This window comes from Nilaparvata lugens, chromosome 3 (genome assembly GCF_014356525.2).
Source record: "Nilaparvata lugens isolate BPH chromosome 3, ASM1435652v1, whole genome shotgun sequence".
Classification (NCBI taxonomy): domain Eukaryota; kingdom Metazoa; phylum Arthropoda; class Insecta; order Hemiptera; family Delphacidae; genus Nilaparvata; species Nilaparvata lugens.
The window spans coordinates 77,411,530-77,427,132 of NC_052506.1; the positions used below are offsets into that span (position 1 = coordinate 77,411,530).

At 32.9% G+C, this 15,603-nt stretch overlaps 1 protein-coding gene across 4 annotated transcripts in view; it reads left to right on the forward strand.

The window, feature by feature from the left end:
• The window catches only part of LOC111050019 (venom dipeptidyl peptidase 4), an 84,796-nt gene that overhangs the window by 61,431 nt on the left and 7,762 nt on the right, over nt 1–15,603 (forward strand). For all 4 annotated transcript variants that reach the window (XM_039424689.1, XM_039424685.1, XM_039424688.1 and 1 more), the window contains exons 2-13: nt 2,658–2,880; nt 3,760–3,857; nt 4,862–4,936; nt 5,616–5,668; nt 6,489–6,697; nt 7,043–7,212; nt 8,782–8,906; nt 9,253–9,376; nt 10,096–10,334; nt 11,016–11,241; nt 13,139–13,326; nt 14,999–15,193. In XM_039424689.1, the coding sequence (XP_039280623.1) occupies nt 2,658–2,880; nt 3,760–3,857; nt 4,862–4,936; nt 5,616–5,668; nt 6,489–6,697; nt 7,043–7,212; nt 8,782–8,906; nt 9,253–9,376; nt 10,096–10,334; nt 11,016–11,241; nt 13,139–13,326; nt 14,999–15,193 (1,925 nt within the window). The remainder of the gene's footprint in view (nt 1–2,657; nt 2,881–3,759; nt 3,858–4,861; nt 4,937–5,615; nt 5,669–6,488; nt 6,698–7,042; nt 7,213–8,781; nt 8,907–9,252; nt 9,377–10,095; nt 10,335–11,015; nt 11,242–13,138; nt 13,327–14,998; nt 15,194–15,603) is intronic.

Genomic DNA, 15,603 nt, shown 5'->3' on the forward strand with positions numbered 1-15,603 from the left:
ATGCATACTCGGTGAATATTCATGAAAAGTGTGAAATTCATCCTGACCTTTGACTCCTCATTCTGTGTCAATTCTCATCATCGAATTTCTCATAATGATATACATACTATATTTTGAAGGTATGACCCTTACCTATCTTTTACTTATGGTTGTCATTTCTCATCATCATTCTTCCATCACCCTCGCACACATAAGCACAGGCCTGGACCAGGAGCTTATGTGAGCATTACTCGGCCTGAGCAAAAATAAAACTATAAAAAAGTATACTATATACCTGTAAATGGCAGTTATCAAACTCATCTATTGCTCAAAAAGCAAAGGAGCTCCATCAATGATTTTAAATCGATAAAGGTCTTCTGCCTGTCATTATAATAATGCACTCGACTACATGATCTAATAACTACTCTTCAACACTCTGTACCTATTCTATAGACCTTGCCTATCATATGACTATAATGAACGCCGATACAAGGACACTCTTTCGTGATGGTTGTGTTGGGTCTGCGCCATCTCATTGTGTCTGAGACTGAGCCCAATCTAACATGTAATACGTCGATGCTATGTAATCTAAAAAGCTATTAGAATTCTTTGTCACTTGGATTCTTTGCTTGATGGGCTTGGGCTTGACCACGAATCTAATCATCGCCTTCAATGCTGGCTCATATCAAGTATTATCTGTAGACTCATTGTGTGAGAAACCTGATAGAATATTATCACCTCAGAATCGAACCTGGGCCATTTCTACATAGTGATTTCCTGACAGAATCTCTGCACTGAAATGAACTGAAGAATTTCTTTAGAATTACTTGAGAATTTCTGCGTAGCCCCACATTCCATTATTATGATGAAACTCACCCTCATAGCATGTATACGGAATCAGTCCTTTTCTTAATACTACAGCCCATATGAGCTTCGGCCGCCTCCACTACAGCTCTCCACGCTTCCCGGTCCTCTGTCAATCGTCTTTATCCTCTACATACCATTTTTTAGAGTTCGTCTCTCACTTCATCCTCCCACCACCTTATTCTCGGTCTTCTTCTCTTCCTTCTTCAATGCAGCCTCTCTTTGAAGCTAGTCATGTGTTACGGTACGGCACAGAACAAACTTCCTGCTCATTAAAATGCAACCTATTATTCCACTGCCGGCTCACAATACTAGAATAATAGTACCTATGGCGCAGAAGACAGAACAGTTCCGAAATTCAACCTGGTTTCCTGGAAATTTAACGAGGTACTCGTTGTTGATAAGCCACATGCGTGCATCAATTCATTGAGCAAATACCCTCTCAACTAGCAGTGTTTACATTGCCCAAATTAAATTCTGTTCACTTAATCTCGTGAGCTGTTCTGTGTTATTGTTATTATAATATTCTGTTTGTTGTAGGCATATGGAATCACATGTCTTGTTTTCAACTATATTCCATTCAAAGCTGAGCAACAGGCTAAAAAACTCTGTTCTGGTGATATTACTAGATTTTTTAAGAATTCTTTACTATCAAGTTATCAAGAAATAAGTTTCTAAGGAAAAAATATTATATTGTAATTACCATATTACTCTTAGTGCCGGTTGCACAAAAGCCGGGTAAATTTTAACCGTGATTAATTTTACGAGAACCAATCAGAGAGGGTCTGATTGGTTCTCGTGGAATTATTCACGGTTAAAATTTAACCGGCTTTTATGCAACCGGCACTAAAAAAAAATAAGTGCCTGAAGTTCATAATAATATTTTTAAAACAGATCATTTTAAATCCGGTTAGAGATAAATTATAAATGACATTTTTAAGATACATTCTCCATGACATTGTTGATGAAAAAATTATTCAATTTTCAAAGAATTAAATGGACTTAAAAATAAGTTTATTAAAGTTATTTTTTGTAAATAGTAAAAAATTCTCAAAAAATCATAATTTCAGAAAATTGTATTTATTAAATCAACAAATGTATCCTCAAAACTTCATGAATTTATCTCTCACCGAATTTTAAATGATCTGTTTTCATGATTTAATTTTTAGGCGCATACCTCAAAAAGTAATAGTCAAATAGTCAGAGTAATAAATTATCTCGATATTTTTTTTATTTAGACACTAGCTGGTATCCAAATAGAAAAACTTTGATAAATATCACCAAAAGCTTTCTTAGCCCGTTCCACAGCATCAAAATTATACGGGTTTGAACTCAGTTTGATCACTGTCCGAAGTACACCAATTTTTCATCTTCACACCTTTGATATCAGAAAGCAGTGTAATTTTTTGTACATTCTCAAAAGCCTAATAATAAGAGTATTTTTCAAGGAATCAAGAAATCATAGAAGTCTTTTTTAACACTGAAAAGGTAACTTCAGGCTTCAACTATAAAATTTAGGTACTCGGTATTCATCTATTTATTTATTTATTGGATAAAAAATTACAATATCGCAATGAAAAAACAGGCGTTAATCGAAAACTTTTCTTGTTCCTATTGCTGAAGTAATGTAAAAGTATTGCAGTATAATAATGTTACAATTGGATATTGGATGCAAATATCTGATAACTGTATGACCTATTGTCTATGTATCTCTGATCCACTTTGAACAGGAATAGTATTATTTCTCTCCTGTTTGGAAAATGAGTTAGTGATAATATTTCATTACTGACAATATTTTTTCCATCTTGTTGCAGGAGCTGTTGTCGAAAGGCAAAAAAGGGAAACTGACAATTATCTTGATTAGTTTGATAATTGTAGCGGCTCTAGTCACCTTAATATTCATCTCGTTATCAGGGCCGACACCTGAGTTCACAAAGGATGCCAGCCCTCTCACTCTGCCCGTCAAAAGCATCGCTCTCGACGATTTCCTGCTTGGAAAGTTGACTCCAAACAGATTCAATGGCACTTGGGTCTCAGGTGAGCTTACTTACTTTTTTCTAGTTAAATGCGATTTCTACTTCGGCTTATATACTTTTTTTATCAATATAGAATTAATTACATAGTACCCTTTTTTAAAACTTTTTCAATTACAATGTAATTACTTCTATATTAATTTACAATTCAAGTAGCCCCATTGAAATACTTCAATAGAAGATATAATTTCTATATTAATTACCAGTTTTAATTTTGTCTGTCAATTTTGTAAAGTCTAGAAAGTGCATGGCTGGTTAGATGAGATGATCAAACATACATGCCTACAGGCGGGATTCGAACCCACAACCAGGTAGCGCTAGCAGAGTGAAGGAAGCAACAACTTGTATTCCTTTGTAGTCTTGTATAATAGTTCTTTATAGTCATGAACCATTCTCTCAACCCTAGATGAATCTCTGTAGACTTCAATTTTTTCTCAATTTTCCTGCAGAAACTCCAACCGAGATATTATTTTTCTTTTTTTACTACAAGACAGATATTTCACGAGGAAAAACCTTCAGTTAGGTAACCACCCTATACTTGTATTGATTTTACTTATTTTTCAATTTCGATATATATTTTTAATAAATCCATATTCTAACTTTAAGCCTTGTACCATGTTTTCTTTCATTTACCAATCCGCTTAATCCTTAATTTTACCATACATAGCTTGTTTCAAGCGTTTTATAAGGTTTTCTAAATTTCTTCTTCTCATAACTTGGTGACTATTTAGTGGTAATTTTTCTTTATAATATTATCTGTTTGCTGTGTCATCAGTAGAACACGGTTGAGCTCCTTCATTCAATTAATTTCTTATATTCTCATTCTTCTAATATTTTGTGTTTACTAGGTAACCAACTAATTTACTTCCACACTTTTTTCCAGACAATGAGATCCTGTACAGAGACTCAGAATTGAATGTTATTCTGCTCAACGTAGCCAAAAGAACAAGGAAAGTTCTTCTAACAAGTACAGCATTTCCAGTAAGTAAAATCTTGTACAAATAAATCAACAGTTTTCAAGTTCTCTTTTCACTGATCATTCGTTATAGAGCACTCTGATTTTAATTACAATAATCGAGAAAATTCAAAGATAGTAAGTGGAAAAGAAAATATCAACTATTAGGATATGAAGGTCATATTTGAAAATTCAAATTTGAATGGATGCTCTTGAGGCAAAAGAATACTATTAATCTATTATAATTATTTCTGATTTGAAAACATCACCGTAATGAGGAAAATCACACTGATAAATTGCTGGGTAATCTGCTCACTAGTTGATCACCTTGAAGGCTTGAGATTAGAGAGATTTAGCATTATAACAGGGCTCAAAAATTGGTCACTTCCAAGGTCTAAGAAAAAATTATGAATTGCATTAAGAAAAAATATAATCATATTAAGGGAAATTATGAATTTCTGCTCTTCACTCACTAATTTAATGATTGAGCTACATATATTCCATCATCATATTTTCATGATATATTCCTATCCATATTATTATCTGTATTCAGGATATAACGTAATTATACCAAGTTAATGAACCAATTAAACAACGTCACATAAACTCTTTCTTAATAGGTAAACTCAGGATAAACCCTGAACATGTTACATCCATTATCACCTCATACATCAACCAATGTCGAAAATACAAAATATTTTTTCGACAAAATAAATTGATAATGAATAATCACTCTAAACTCCTGGTTGATTAACATTGCTCAGACATTGAAGTAGCCCAGGATGAGATAGATTAGAAATAAAAATAACCATTTCGATTGGTTCATTACGGTCCTATGATAGCTGGTAAATGAAACTGCTTACAAACTCTATGCCAGTCTCCTCAAAGTGTGGACCGATCAATAAATGAACCAATGCTGTTTCTTTATAATATCCTTCATGAATCACGATACACCACATTGTACCACTTGTATCTATTCATAACTCAAGTGAATAAATAACGAAAAATAATTATTGTTTTTTTTCAACAGGTATTAAACAATGCTTTTAAATTTGAGCTTTCTGCGGATAAAAAGTACTTATTTATCGCTCACTCATATCAAAGGGTAAGTGAAGTGAAACGTCATTAGTAAAATTCATTTTTGTTGCATAATATGGCTTCTTATTTATTCAGTTTTCAGCTACTAATATTATAAGAATAATCATGTGTTTCAATTGCTTTGACTAAACACTTACGGAATTCCTTATCTTCATTCCTGGTAAAAAACATTTTTGGTTGTTGAATGATTTTCAAGTCGATAATGAGTTCTATGTGGGATATTTATTTTTATGGGACCTTTTTTTTTAAATATAGGGCCTTACAGATCAATATTATTGCTCCTATTTTTCGAAAAACAGCAGAATCTTCTAGTTGAATGAGAATTTCTGGATCTGGTAATGGTTGAAACCATTATGTAACTATAATAAATTCAAATCAATTCAACCTACATTTACCTCACATGAAAACAAGATTATGCAATCAATCGATATTGCTGAGATTTTATTGAGCTTTCTCAGCGAAGGAACTGTGATATTTACCTAAAGTAATAATTTTATCTCTCGTATGTAAGACTTGAAATTCATGAACCTTTTAGCATGCAATGCTCGTTGTGAATTCCAGTTGATATTCAAATAGTAGGCCTATAGTTCGACAGACGTTCACCATTGGAAACTCTCATATTATTCTGTTTACAGTGAATAAGAATCAGTTGTAATCAATTTATCATGTTTTCCTATATGTTCCAGCTTTACCGGCACTCGTACGTAGCTTACTATGAAATCTTCAATTTAGCGACCAAGTGAGTATGCAATCACATCTCGTCATTACTGAATTGGATTTTACATGTAAATATACTTCAAATGTGAATTAAATTCATGCTTTGATTAATATGATGAGAATATTAAAATAAAATTCATTATTTATTTTTTGAATTATTGGATCGTTCAGTATAATGTAATATAAATTTATTCCTTTATTTTCTTCTTAAAGTGAATAATACCTAATTCAAGAAAGTCACAACGTCACAACTTGCTCTTCTCGGAGAAGGATGATCTAGGCTACTATATTTCATAACTATTAAATAAATCTGAAATGTCTATTTTATTAAATATTTATTAAATGAACTACTAAATAAAACTAAATTTCATAACACTGAATAATGAATAGCATTACTGTACGGTAGAACGGTAGAATTTTTCAATGAATTCGCTCAACATCAAACACTCTAGTTGTAAAAATAATTGTTTTACTAATTTTCATGAGAATTTTCCCACATTCTCTGTTATAAATTTCGGAAAAATATTTTCAATCACTTGGTATTTTTAAATGTCCAACAATTCTAACATTATCAACAAACTCACTAATTTCAATAGATGTCAATTCAAGTTTTATTCTTATTAAGGAAATCAAATCTCAGATCGCGTTGAGAATTCATTGAGTACAGTAATAAACAGTAATAGTCTACTTGTCTCGTACCGTCTAATGATTATTAAAAAGTTGGATTTTGTACATACTTGGATAACAACTATTTTTCCACTTTTGCTTACTTGCATGGAATGTGAGGCTGAATTTTCAAACTAATAATCAATACTGAGAAGTTATTTTCGTTGCTTTTTCAGAACTTCGATTTCAATAAGTGACACGATGGGGGCCCCGAGGCAACTGCAGCTTGTCACGTGGTCACCCGTAGGCAATGCATTGGCTTACGTATACATGAATGATATCTTCTACTGGCCAAGTGTGGAAATGTTCATGCATGAAGTCAGAATAACCCGCAACGGACGAACACACACAATACACAATGGAGTGCCCGACTGGGTCTATGAAGGTCAGTTTTCATTAAAAATGTGTAGTATTACTTATCAAAACTGTCATTTCTATTAAGATTGAATCAGTTAATTGATAGGTCTTGAGGATGAAAAGATACAAGATCCTTGTTTTCGTTATTTCACTCTACACCTCCTTTCTTATTTTCCTACGATTCATATTTAATATGAAGATAAATCTAGGAGGACTCACAAGACATGTGAATATAAAATAGTTCTATCATATTCTGAGATCGACTGTACGGTGTATTCATGTTCCGCATTGTTCATTCAATAATAATAATAAGTTTTTTTGGATTCTCACAAAATAATTCAAGAAATGTTAATGAAAATTTATTCAATTCCAGAGGAAGTGTTCGGTGGTAATCAGGCCATGTGGTTCTCTACGGATGGAAAGAGATTGGCTTTTGCAACTTTCAATGACACAACAACACCAGTAATGACGATACCATATTATGGATCTCCAGGAAATTTTGCTTTCCAGTACACACAATCTGTCAATATCAGATACCCAAAGGTGAGTCTACCAATAGATCAATACAAAAAAGCTTAGGAATCTGAATTAAATATTCATTCGGGTTGATATAATGCCTTTCAGAAATTGCTAGGTACCTAATGATTTCAACCATAAAGCGAAAACGGAACAGGTTATCAACCAAAGCTATACGGAATTTATATTAAACTATATGGACACGTTATATGGATTTCCCTTACACAAATGAATCATATTAGATCTAAATGATCATTGCATTGATGGCATTGAAGTTTTATAAACCGTGATTTATCAGTGATGTTTTCTCGGTGATTCTCTCATCATGCTTGCATACGTTTAAGTGCTGAAAGGGAGGGTATCCTTGATACCCTCTCTGAGAATGGACTTCTTAAGGTCCAAACTTCACCGTTTCATGTGAAAATATTACAGTAGTTCCTTAAATTTTGCATATTTCATCATTTTTCTTGCTCAATATTATTGTAGAACTCAAAGACCTTAAAGAGATCTTCAAGGTCTTTGGTAGAACTCATTAGTTTAATATGATTCACCATATGTTATTTTACCGCTACTGGTATTTATTTTTAACGCTAGAACGTAAGTTAAATTATGTTTTGTTAAACACATGAATAAAGCATCTGAATCTGAATCTGCATCATTGATCAGTAGTGTTGATCTCTCATCTCAATTTGGTAGAGAGTTAGGGGGAAGGATATTTTTAATATTCTTTCCGAAGAATGGACATTGATATGTCCAAAGCTCCGCCAAATTATGTAGATGCATAACAATATTATAATTATCTATAGTTATTAGAAATTGCTTTTTTATATCATATACAGTTCAATAATTATTTTCTTAGTCTATGTAAATATCTATAATTTTGCTGTATTGTAAGCTATTGTATATAAGTGTATAAGCCAGTATATATTGTAATCTACATAAATAAAGTACTCAATCAATCAATCAATCAATCATTGCTATTCACAAACAGTGCTGGCCAATACCAATTCTATTACGGTCAGGGGAAATCTATACTATAATGCTATAGATTTGGATTACTATAATGAAATGAATTATTTTCTTATAATAATATTCACCAATGCAATGTGAATTTATATACTCATACTATAGTGAGTTCCGCGTTATAATGGCAGTGTTTGATTAGCAATGGTATTGCTATCCTTGTCTTTTATTCAACAAAGCGGATAGCGCTATCTCTTTCTCGCTTTGCTCTGTTACCAGATCGTCTTTCAACAATGTAGAATTATTTCTTTTAACAATGAAGAATTAATAATTAATTAACAAAATATTTCATCTTAATTATAAAAAATATAATTTCATGCTTAATAAAATATAATTGATTATTTTAAACGAGAATGAACAGTTAATATTACATCAATAAATTTGTATCTGCTACCGTCTATAAAAGGCATTGACAAGACCTAGGTTTGGCAACGTTTTTATCCTATCTTTCTCCACTGCCATTGTAACGTGGACCTCACTATAGGTATAGTTTTTTTACGAAATAAAATTGCTACAATTACGTCGTTTTTGAATAGTTTTTCATGTACTTTATTAATTTGCGACTTTTTACAGCCAGGGAGGCCAAATCCGGAGGTTTCGCTACAAGTCGCTGATCTAGAAAGCATAAGCATGCAAATCGGAACAAGTCAAAACATCAAAATGACTTCCATTCCACCTCCTTCTGAGCTTGCTCACTCGTAAGTTATTGTTATTTCATTGATTATATTTATTATAGCAGTGAATACATCAGTTATTAAATTATAGAATACCAATAAGTTACACATAATTCAATCTAAATATTCATTCGAAAATATAATATTCATATAAGTAGCTTATTATCATTATTTTTATAGATAATTGATGAATTGAAGGACGACATACTATTTCCTCATTCAAAAATTCAACCATCATTTTCGACTAGGTACTGTACTTTAAAACTCCAACATTTAGAATGTATTTTGTTGATTTCAAATGCATTTGAGATGTGAATTAATTTGAATTTTTATGATTTGTATATTAATGAACTATGGTACATATTTTCAGGGAGCCGATTCTACAGAATGTCGTGTGGTCGAGTGATACTGATCTAGCAAGTATTTGGATGAACAGAGTACAGAATAAAGCTGTGTTCAAACTATGCTCTCTAACAACCGATCCCTGTAAAAATGTAAGTAGATGGAATTTACTTATTAGATTACTTTTATATCAAGCAGCTTTTTTAGTAATAAGTAGCTAAATAGCAGTTAATAAGTTTTTAAAGTTGGTAGATAACTTATCTAGTGGAAGGAGGCAGGCTAACTTTGTGAAAAAATTGCACATTTCTTCAATGGGCTAGGTAATGAGTTTGTATATTTCCCTTTAAACATTCCTAACATCTAGGTCCCTACCATCCGCCCTTATCATCGAATGATTTTACCGCTGCGAATTATCTAGGCTAATCTAGATAATTTGTCTTTGCTGCAACATTACTCCTGCTCTTAGCTCTAAACTGCACAATGACATTCGGACACTATAACCTATTGGAAATAGAATGAAATAATAGAAGTTCGAGGAGTACTTCTTCTTGTCGCATTCAAATTTAGATCAGTAGTGTGAATTATGAATTAATAATAATTATGGATCGAATCATTTCTTAAATAAATCAAATTAATAGATTCTTCATAGATCTAAGCAATATGGTCCAATGGAAATAAATTAATACAGTATTATAATTGCTTGGTTTGATTTTGAACATGAAAAACACTCTAGTATTAGTGGTAGTTCACCAATGTAACTTCACCCTGTTTAAGCTCTTATTCCCGCATTCATTGGTGGATCAAACGCTCTCCTACCAATAAATAGATCAATCCTCTCCAGTGAATGAACTCTTTGCTAACCTGTTTACAGATTCTGTCACTCGAAGAATCCTCAGGATGGATTCAGATGGCTGATAGTAAACCACTCTTCTCATCAGATGGTAAGAGTATGGTATTCATCTACTCGTCAGACCAAGGTGACAACGCCGGAGCCTACAGGCATCTGCAATTGGTTGATCTCACGACGACTGCAGCGAAACCTGTGCCTTTGACCAAAGGAAAGTTCACTGTAACCGAGTTACTTGCATGGGACGAAGCTAACAGAGAAGTGTAAGTCTCCATCATGTCAAATAAATTATTAGAAATTTACACAAACAAGCAGGTATTCAGAGTAGCTCTATGCATAAATGGTTTTTCCAGCCAATGGGCTAGTAATTTTGATACTTTTCATACAGAAAAGACTATGAGATACGAGGCTAAAATGTAATGGACTGCAAATTATTTATATCTATCACTTTTAGCACAGTGAACTTTAGTACTGAAATTTAGTATTTTTTAATCGTCCTCTGTGACTATAATATATCCTCATGTATCCTATACATCGATATGTATGTAACCAATATCCTTTTTCAGCTTTATGCCAGACATACATTCCAATCTCAAAATTCAGGACAAAATCATGAACCCTGATTCAAGAAGTATAAACTATAAAATTGTGCAGAAGAATATGAAACTGTTAGTGATATCCTACATTCCATCAATGAATGAAGAATGGTCAATAACAAAAAAATAATTTCAATAAATCATGTGAAATTTATATTCAAACTCAAGAATTCAAAAATTGATTCAACTCTTCTCCAAAGTCAATACCATCAAATGATTCAACATTACATATTATTTTCATTCAATTAGAATGTTTGAATAATATTATCAATAAGTATAAGAATATAAGTCTAGGAGACTCAAGGTTTCTTCTGGTAATCATTCTGATAACAAAATATATGTTAACAGATACTTCTTATCGAATCTGGAAGGACTTCCTGGACAGTTAAGAGTCAGCAAGGTTTCTGACGACCCTAGGAATAGTCCTCACAAGGAGATTTGTGTTTCCTGCAAAAGTCTCACCCACGATGGAAGAAAGTGTCTATATAGCGGAGCATCATTCAGTAAAGGTGCATCGTATTACACGCAAACATGTGCTGGGCCTTATATTCCTGAAATAAGGATATTTGAAAAGGTAATTCTACTTCATATATTCTTATTCGATCAAGTCGTTTTGTGTTTAATTAGAATATGATTGAGTTCAGAGAATTTATCATTCTACTACCTGTTAATCGATGGGTGAAACATTATTAAATTTGGCCCACAGCGTGAAAACTTGAATGAAAATTAGATTTGTTTGAAAAGTGCTAATCTAATAGTTGCATTTCAGAGACTACTCTTTTCTATTCCTTAACAGTGACGAAAAAATTAACTATTCCAATTATTTTTGAAACAACTCATCTCAAAAATGAAAACAATAAACAATTAAACAAAATAAAAATCAATCAATCTCACATCATATTATTTTTTATTAATGCGATTTCTCAATCAATGATTTATTCGAGTTTCAAATCTAGAAAATATCAATGAAATGATTCAAATAGATATCACAATATTAGGTATCAGATAGGATCTCATTCCATAGAGTGAAACTTTATGAACTGAGATATAATTAGTAAGATAATGAAAAGCTGTATTTTACAGGGCTAAGCAATTTCTTCAAACTAATTACATAGAATAATCTTATGTTACTAGTTAAGTTTGATTCGTTAATTCGTGAAGCTCAAATTATTTTGGCTTTTAATCCAATGACAGACATGTTTCGGCACATTTATGCCATATTCAAGTGTCATGAAGGATAAAAAAATCTGGTGTGGTACACTCACACAACTTTCCTTGCTCATTGATCTATAAGCCTCATTCTTAAAAGAGGATAATTTCGGGGAATAACAGTATGCCAATTGGCGGCTAAATAATTAAAACTATGATTATACTATTGTTATTGTTTTCAGGTACATTTTCCTTTGTTTGAATAAATTATGAAATTTGAGGATTTTTTTAAAGTTGTCAAAACAGCTGTTCTACAAATAAAATATCGACATGTGTTCTTTTGAATAAAATGCTCTACCTACCTACCTCACGCACGAGAAGGAGGTTACAAAGTAAATTTCTCAGGGATGGGGTGGGCCCCCTGTTAGTTTCCCAGGGAGGAGACTCATGCCAGTTGATAGAGCTGATAAATAACTATACAGGGTATGAATTTGAAAAAAATCGGTCAAGTCATTTTTGAGAAAATCGTGATAGAAATTTAACAAAATTGGGTTGGGGTGGGCCCCCTGTTAGTTTCCTAGGGAGGAGACTCTTGCCAGTTGATAGAGCTGATAAATAACTATACAGGGTATGAATTTGAGAAAAAAATCGGTCAAGTCATTTTTGAGAAAATCGTGATAGAAATTTAACAAAATTCATTCTTCTCGGGAATATTACGGAGCTCCTGCAATTTTCCCAGAAATGAGACTCATGTCAATTGATAGGGCTTATAAATAGCTATCTAGGGTATAAATTTGAAGAAAATCGTTGAAGCCGTTTTCGAGAAAAACGTGAAAAATATGGTTTTTTAGCCATTATCCGCCATTTTGAATTGAATTTTATTGAATTTTATTGTCGGATCCTCATGGTATAAGGACCTTAAGTTTAAAATTTCAAGTCAATCGGTTAATTAGGAATGGAGTTATCGTGTTCACACACACACACACCACACACACACACACACACACACACACACACACACACACACACAGACCAACACCCAAAAATTATATTTTTGGACTCAGGGGACCTTGAAACGTATAAAAAACATGAAATTAGGGTACCTTAAATTTTTTTGGACAGCAATACTTTCCTTACCTATGGTAATAGGGCAAGGAAAGTAACAAGAATTAAGCCTATTGATTCGTTTATTAAAAAAGTTATTTGTATTTGTTGTACTAGTTATAGGCCTACTGAAGAATATAATTTTGTTGGAATTAAAGGTTGAAAATTGTATTAAATTTGTGATAATTTGACATGATGTTTTCTGTTTGGAATTACAGAACGGTAAAGAGATTATGTTATGGGATGAGAACGATGTATTGAGACAAATGCTAAGCGACGTTACCCTGCCAACGGAGAAGCTGCTCACTGTTCGTTTGAAAGATGGTTTTGATGCTCAAGTAAAACTGCAATTTCCTCCGAACATGGACATGTCGGGAAATACAAAATATCCTCTTCTCATACATGTGTAAGTATGAAAGCTCTATAATAAATGGAATTAATTCTATGTTATGAATTAACACACTTATGCCCGGTTTCTAGGTCATTTTTTAAATTTAATGGACCTTTAAACCAAGTATCCTGTACACTGGACATGGAAACCTAACAATCAATTAGAAAGCGTAAGTATGCTCCGATCGTTATGATGAGATTCAATGAGGTTTTCTGATCGTATGTCATGAAGGAAACAATAATTCTCTATCATCACAAAAGGTCCACAACATTCTTGAAGGTTGATTGAAGTTACCTATTAGGTAGGATGGATATAGCCATTGCCACTTAGAATAAAATTCTACAGGTAATTGTGGGTGGTTGTGATATAACATATTTAATTAAAATGGGTGGAAAAGTCTCGATTCAATAATTCTCAACTCGAAGATATAGCTTGTACAGATTGGATTAATCAACCAACTTATTAGCTACACATATAACATAATTGGTTTAAGAATGATGTTGATGCTTTTCTCGACATTTAATAATAATAATACTGAGGGTGATGCCCACATAAGCTTTAGGCTTATTGGGATTACCCAATGAGTGAGAGGGATGATGATGAGAGATGACGACTACTTTTTAGGTAAAAAGACGGGGTGGCCGTATCTATGTGATTGTGCTGTGGTCAAAAACATTCGCCCCGGTCGAGATTCAAACTCGGGTTCTCTCGATTATTAGACCGTCGCGTTATCACTTACTCCAACGAGCCACCATAATAATAGCTGATAATACTCTATTCAATAATTATTGTCACCAGTATTGTGGTGTAATTAACATCCATTGACTTTTGTAGCTTCTCGGACTAAGTACAAGCATATAGTGAGGTCCACGTTATAATGGCAGCATTTGATTAACAGTTGTGTTGCTATCCTTGTCTATCATTAGACAAAGCAGATAGCGCTATCCTTTTCAGCTCCGCAACGTCACCAGATTGTCTTTTAACAATGTAGAAATATAACTAATTACAAAAATATTCAATCTCGATTATAAAAATTTATTTATGAATCATTGAAAAATATATTTTCTAGGCAATTAAAATATTATTGATTATTTTAGTAAGTTAATATTGCAGTTTATATTACATAAGATATATCGGTACCAGATATCTTCTATAGAAGGCAGAGACACGGAAGAGAATCGGTAACGCTGTTGTCCTACTTTTTTCGCTGACATTATTTATTTCTACATTGATACATACAATAAAATTCTCAACTATGAATGATTGGGAAAGGAACAACAGGCTTAAAGCCCAAAACTGTTCCTTTCCCAAATTTAGATAGAAATTGTCCAAAATTGAGTCCCAAATATATATAAACTAGGAATTTAGAATTTAGAAAAGTTGAAAACCAAATTAAATTAGAATACTTCCACCAACTTAATCATCACTGATAACTGATAACTGATTATGAGGATTTGTTCAATAGTTTTTTTGAATTTGATCACAGATTTGATGCCTGTAACGGTTGATTATAAATGGACCTCACTAAAGGAAAAGAAAGTGGCATGAATAGTTCTTCTATTACCTAGTGGCAAACCTAGTTCTTCTAGGATACAAGGTTTCATGCCAAATATTTACAATTGCAACTTCCAATGTGTAAGCAATTCCTATTTTGCTGCGCAGAAAATGAATGTTGTTGGTTTTGCAGATACGGTGGTCCGGACTCGAATCTGGTGAACGAGAGATTCAACTTGGATTGGGATACGTATTTGACAGTGAACAAGAGTATCATTTATGGAAGCATTGACGCTAGGATGTCTGGACTGAAAGGAGACAAAATGCTCTACGCCGGCTACAGGAAACTAGGAACTGTTGAAGTGGAGGATCAAATCAATGTTACCAAGTAATTATCCCCTATAATCCACTCACAAACTTCCATTTCTCATTGAATTTTTTAATCGATCCCAGTATTTTCTTGACAGTATCTTTTGGTGTTCTTTGATGGCCATGCTGAAGATTTTTGATTATAATATATATTCTAGAGTTTGTTGTTTCTAATTATTTCCAACGACATTGTTGCTTATTGTTCAAGAAAATATGTGGAAACCAATGCTGTTTCAATTAATCAGTTTTTATGTGTATTTATTAGGCTAGGCGCACACCAGTTAGTCAAGACAAGACTTGATCAGACACGTTTAGTCACAATACTTCACATAGCTTGCCGTGCTACCAATTTTTCCTTAAACGGTTGGATTAGCATATAACACCTATCACCTAAGGAAAGTTGTCGGCTCCAATAAAATAGATACTTGA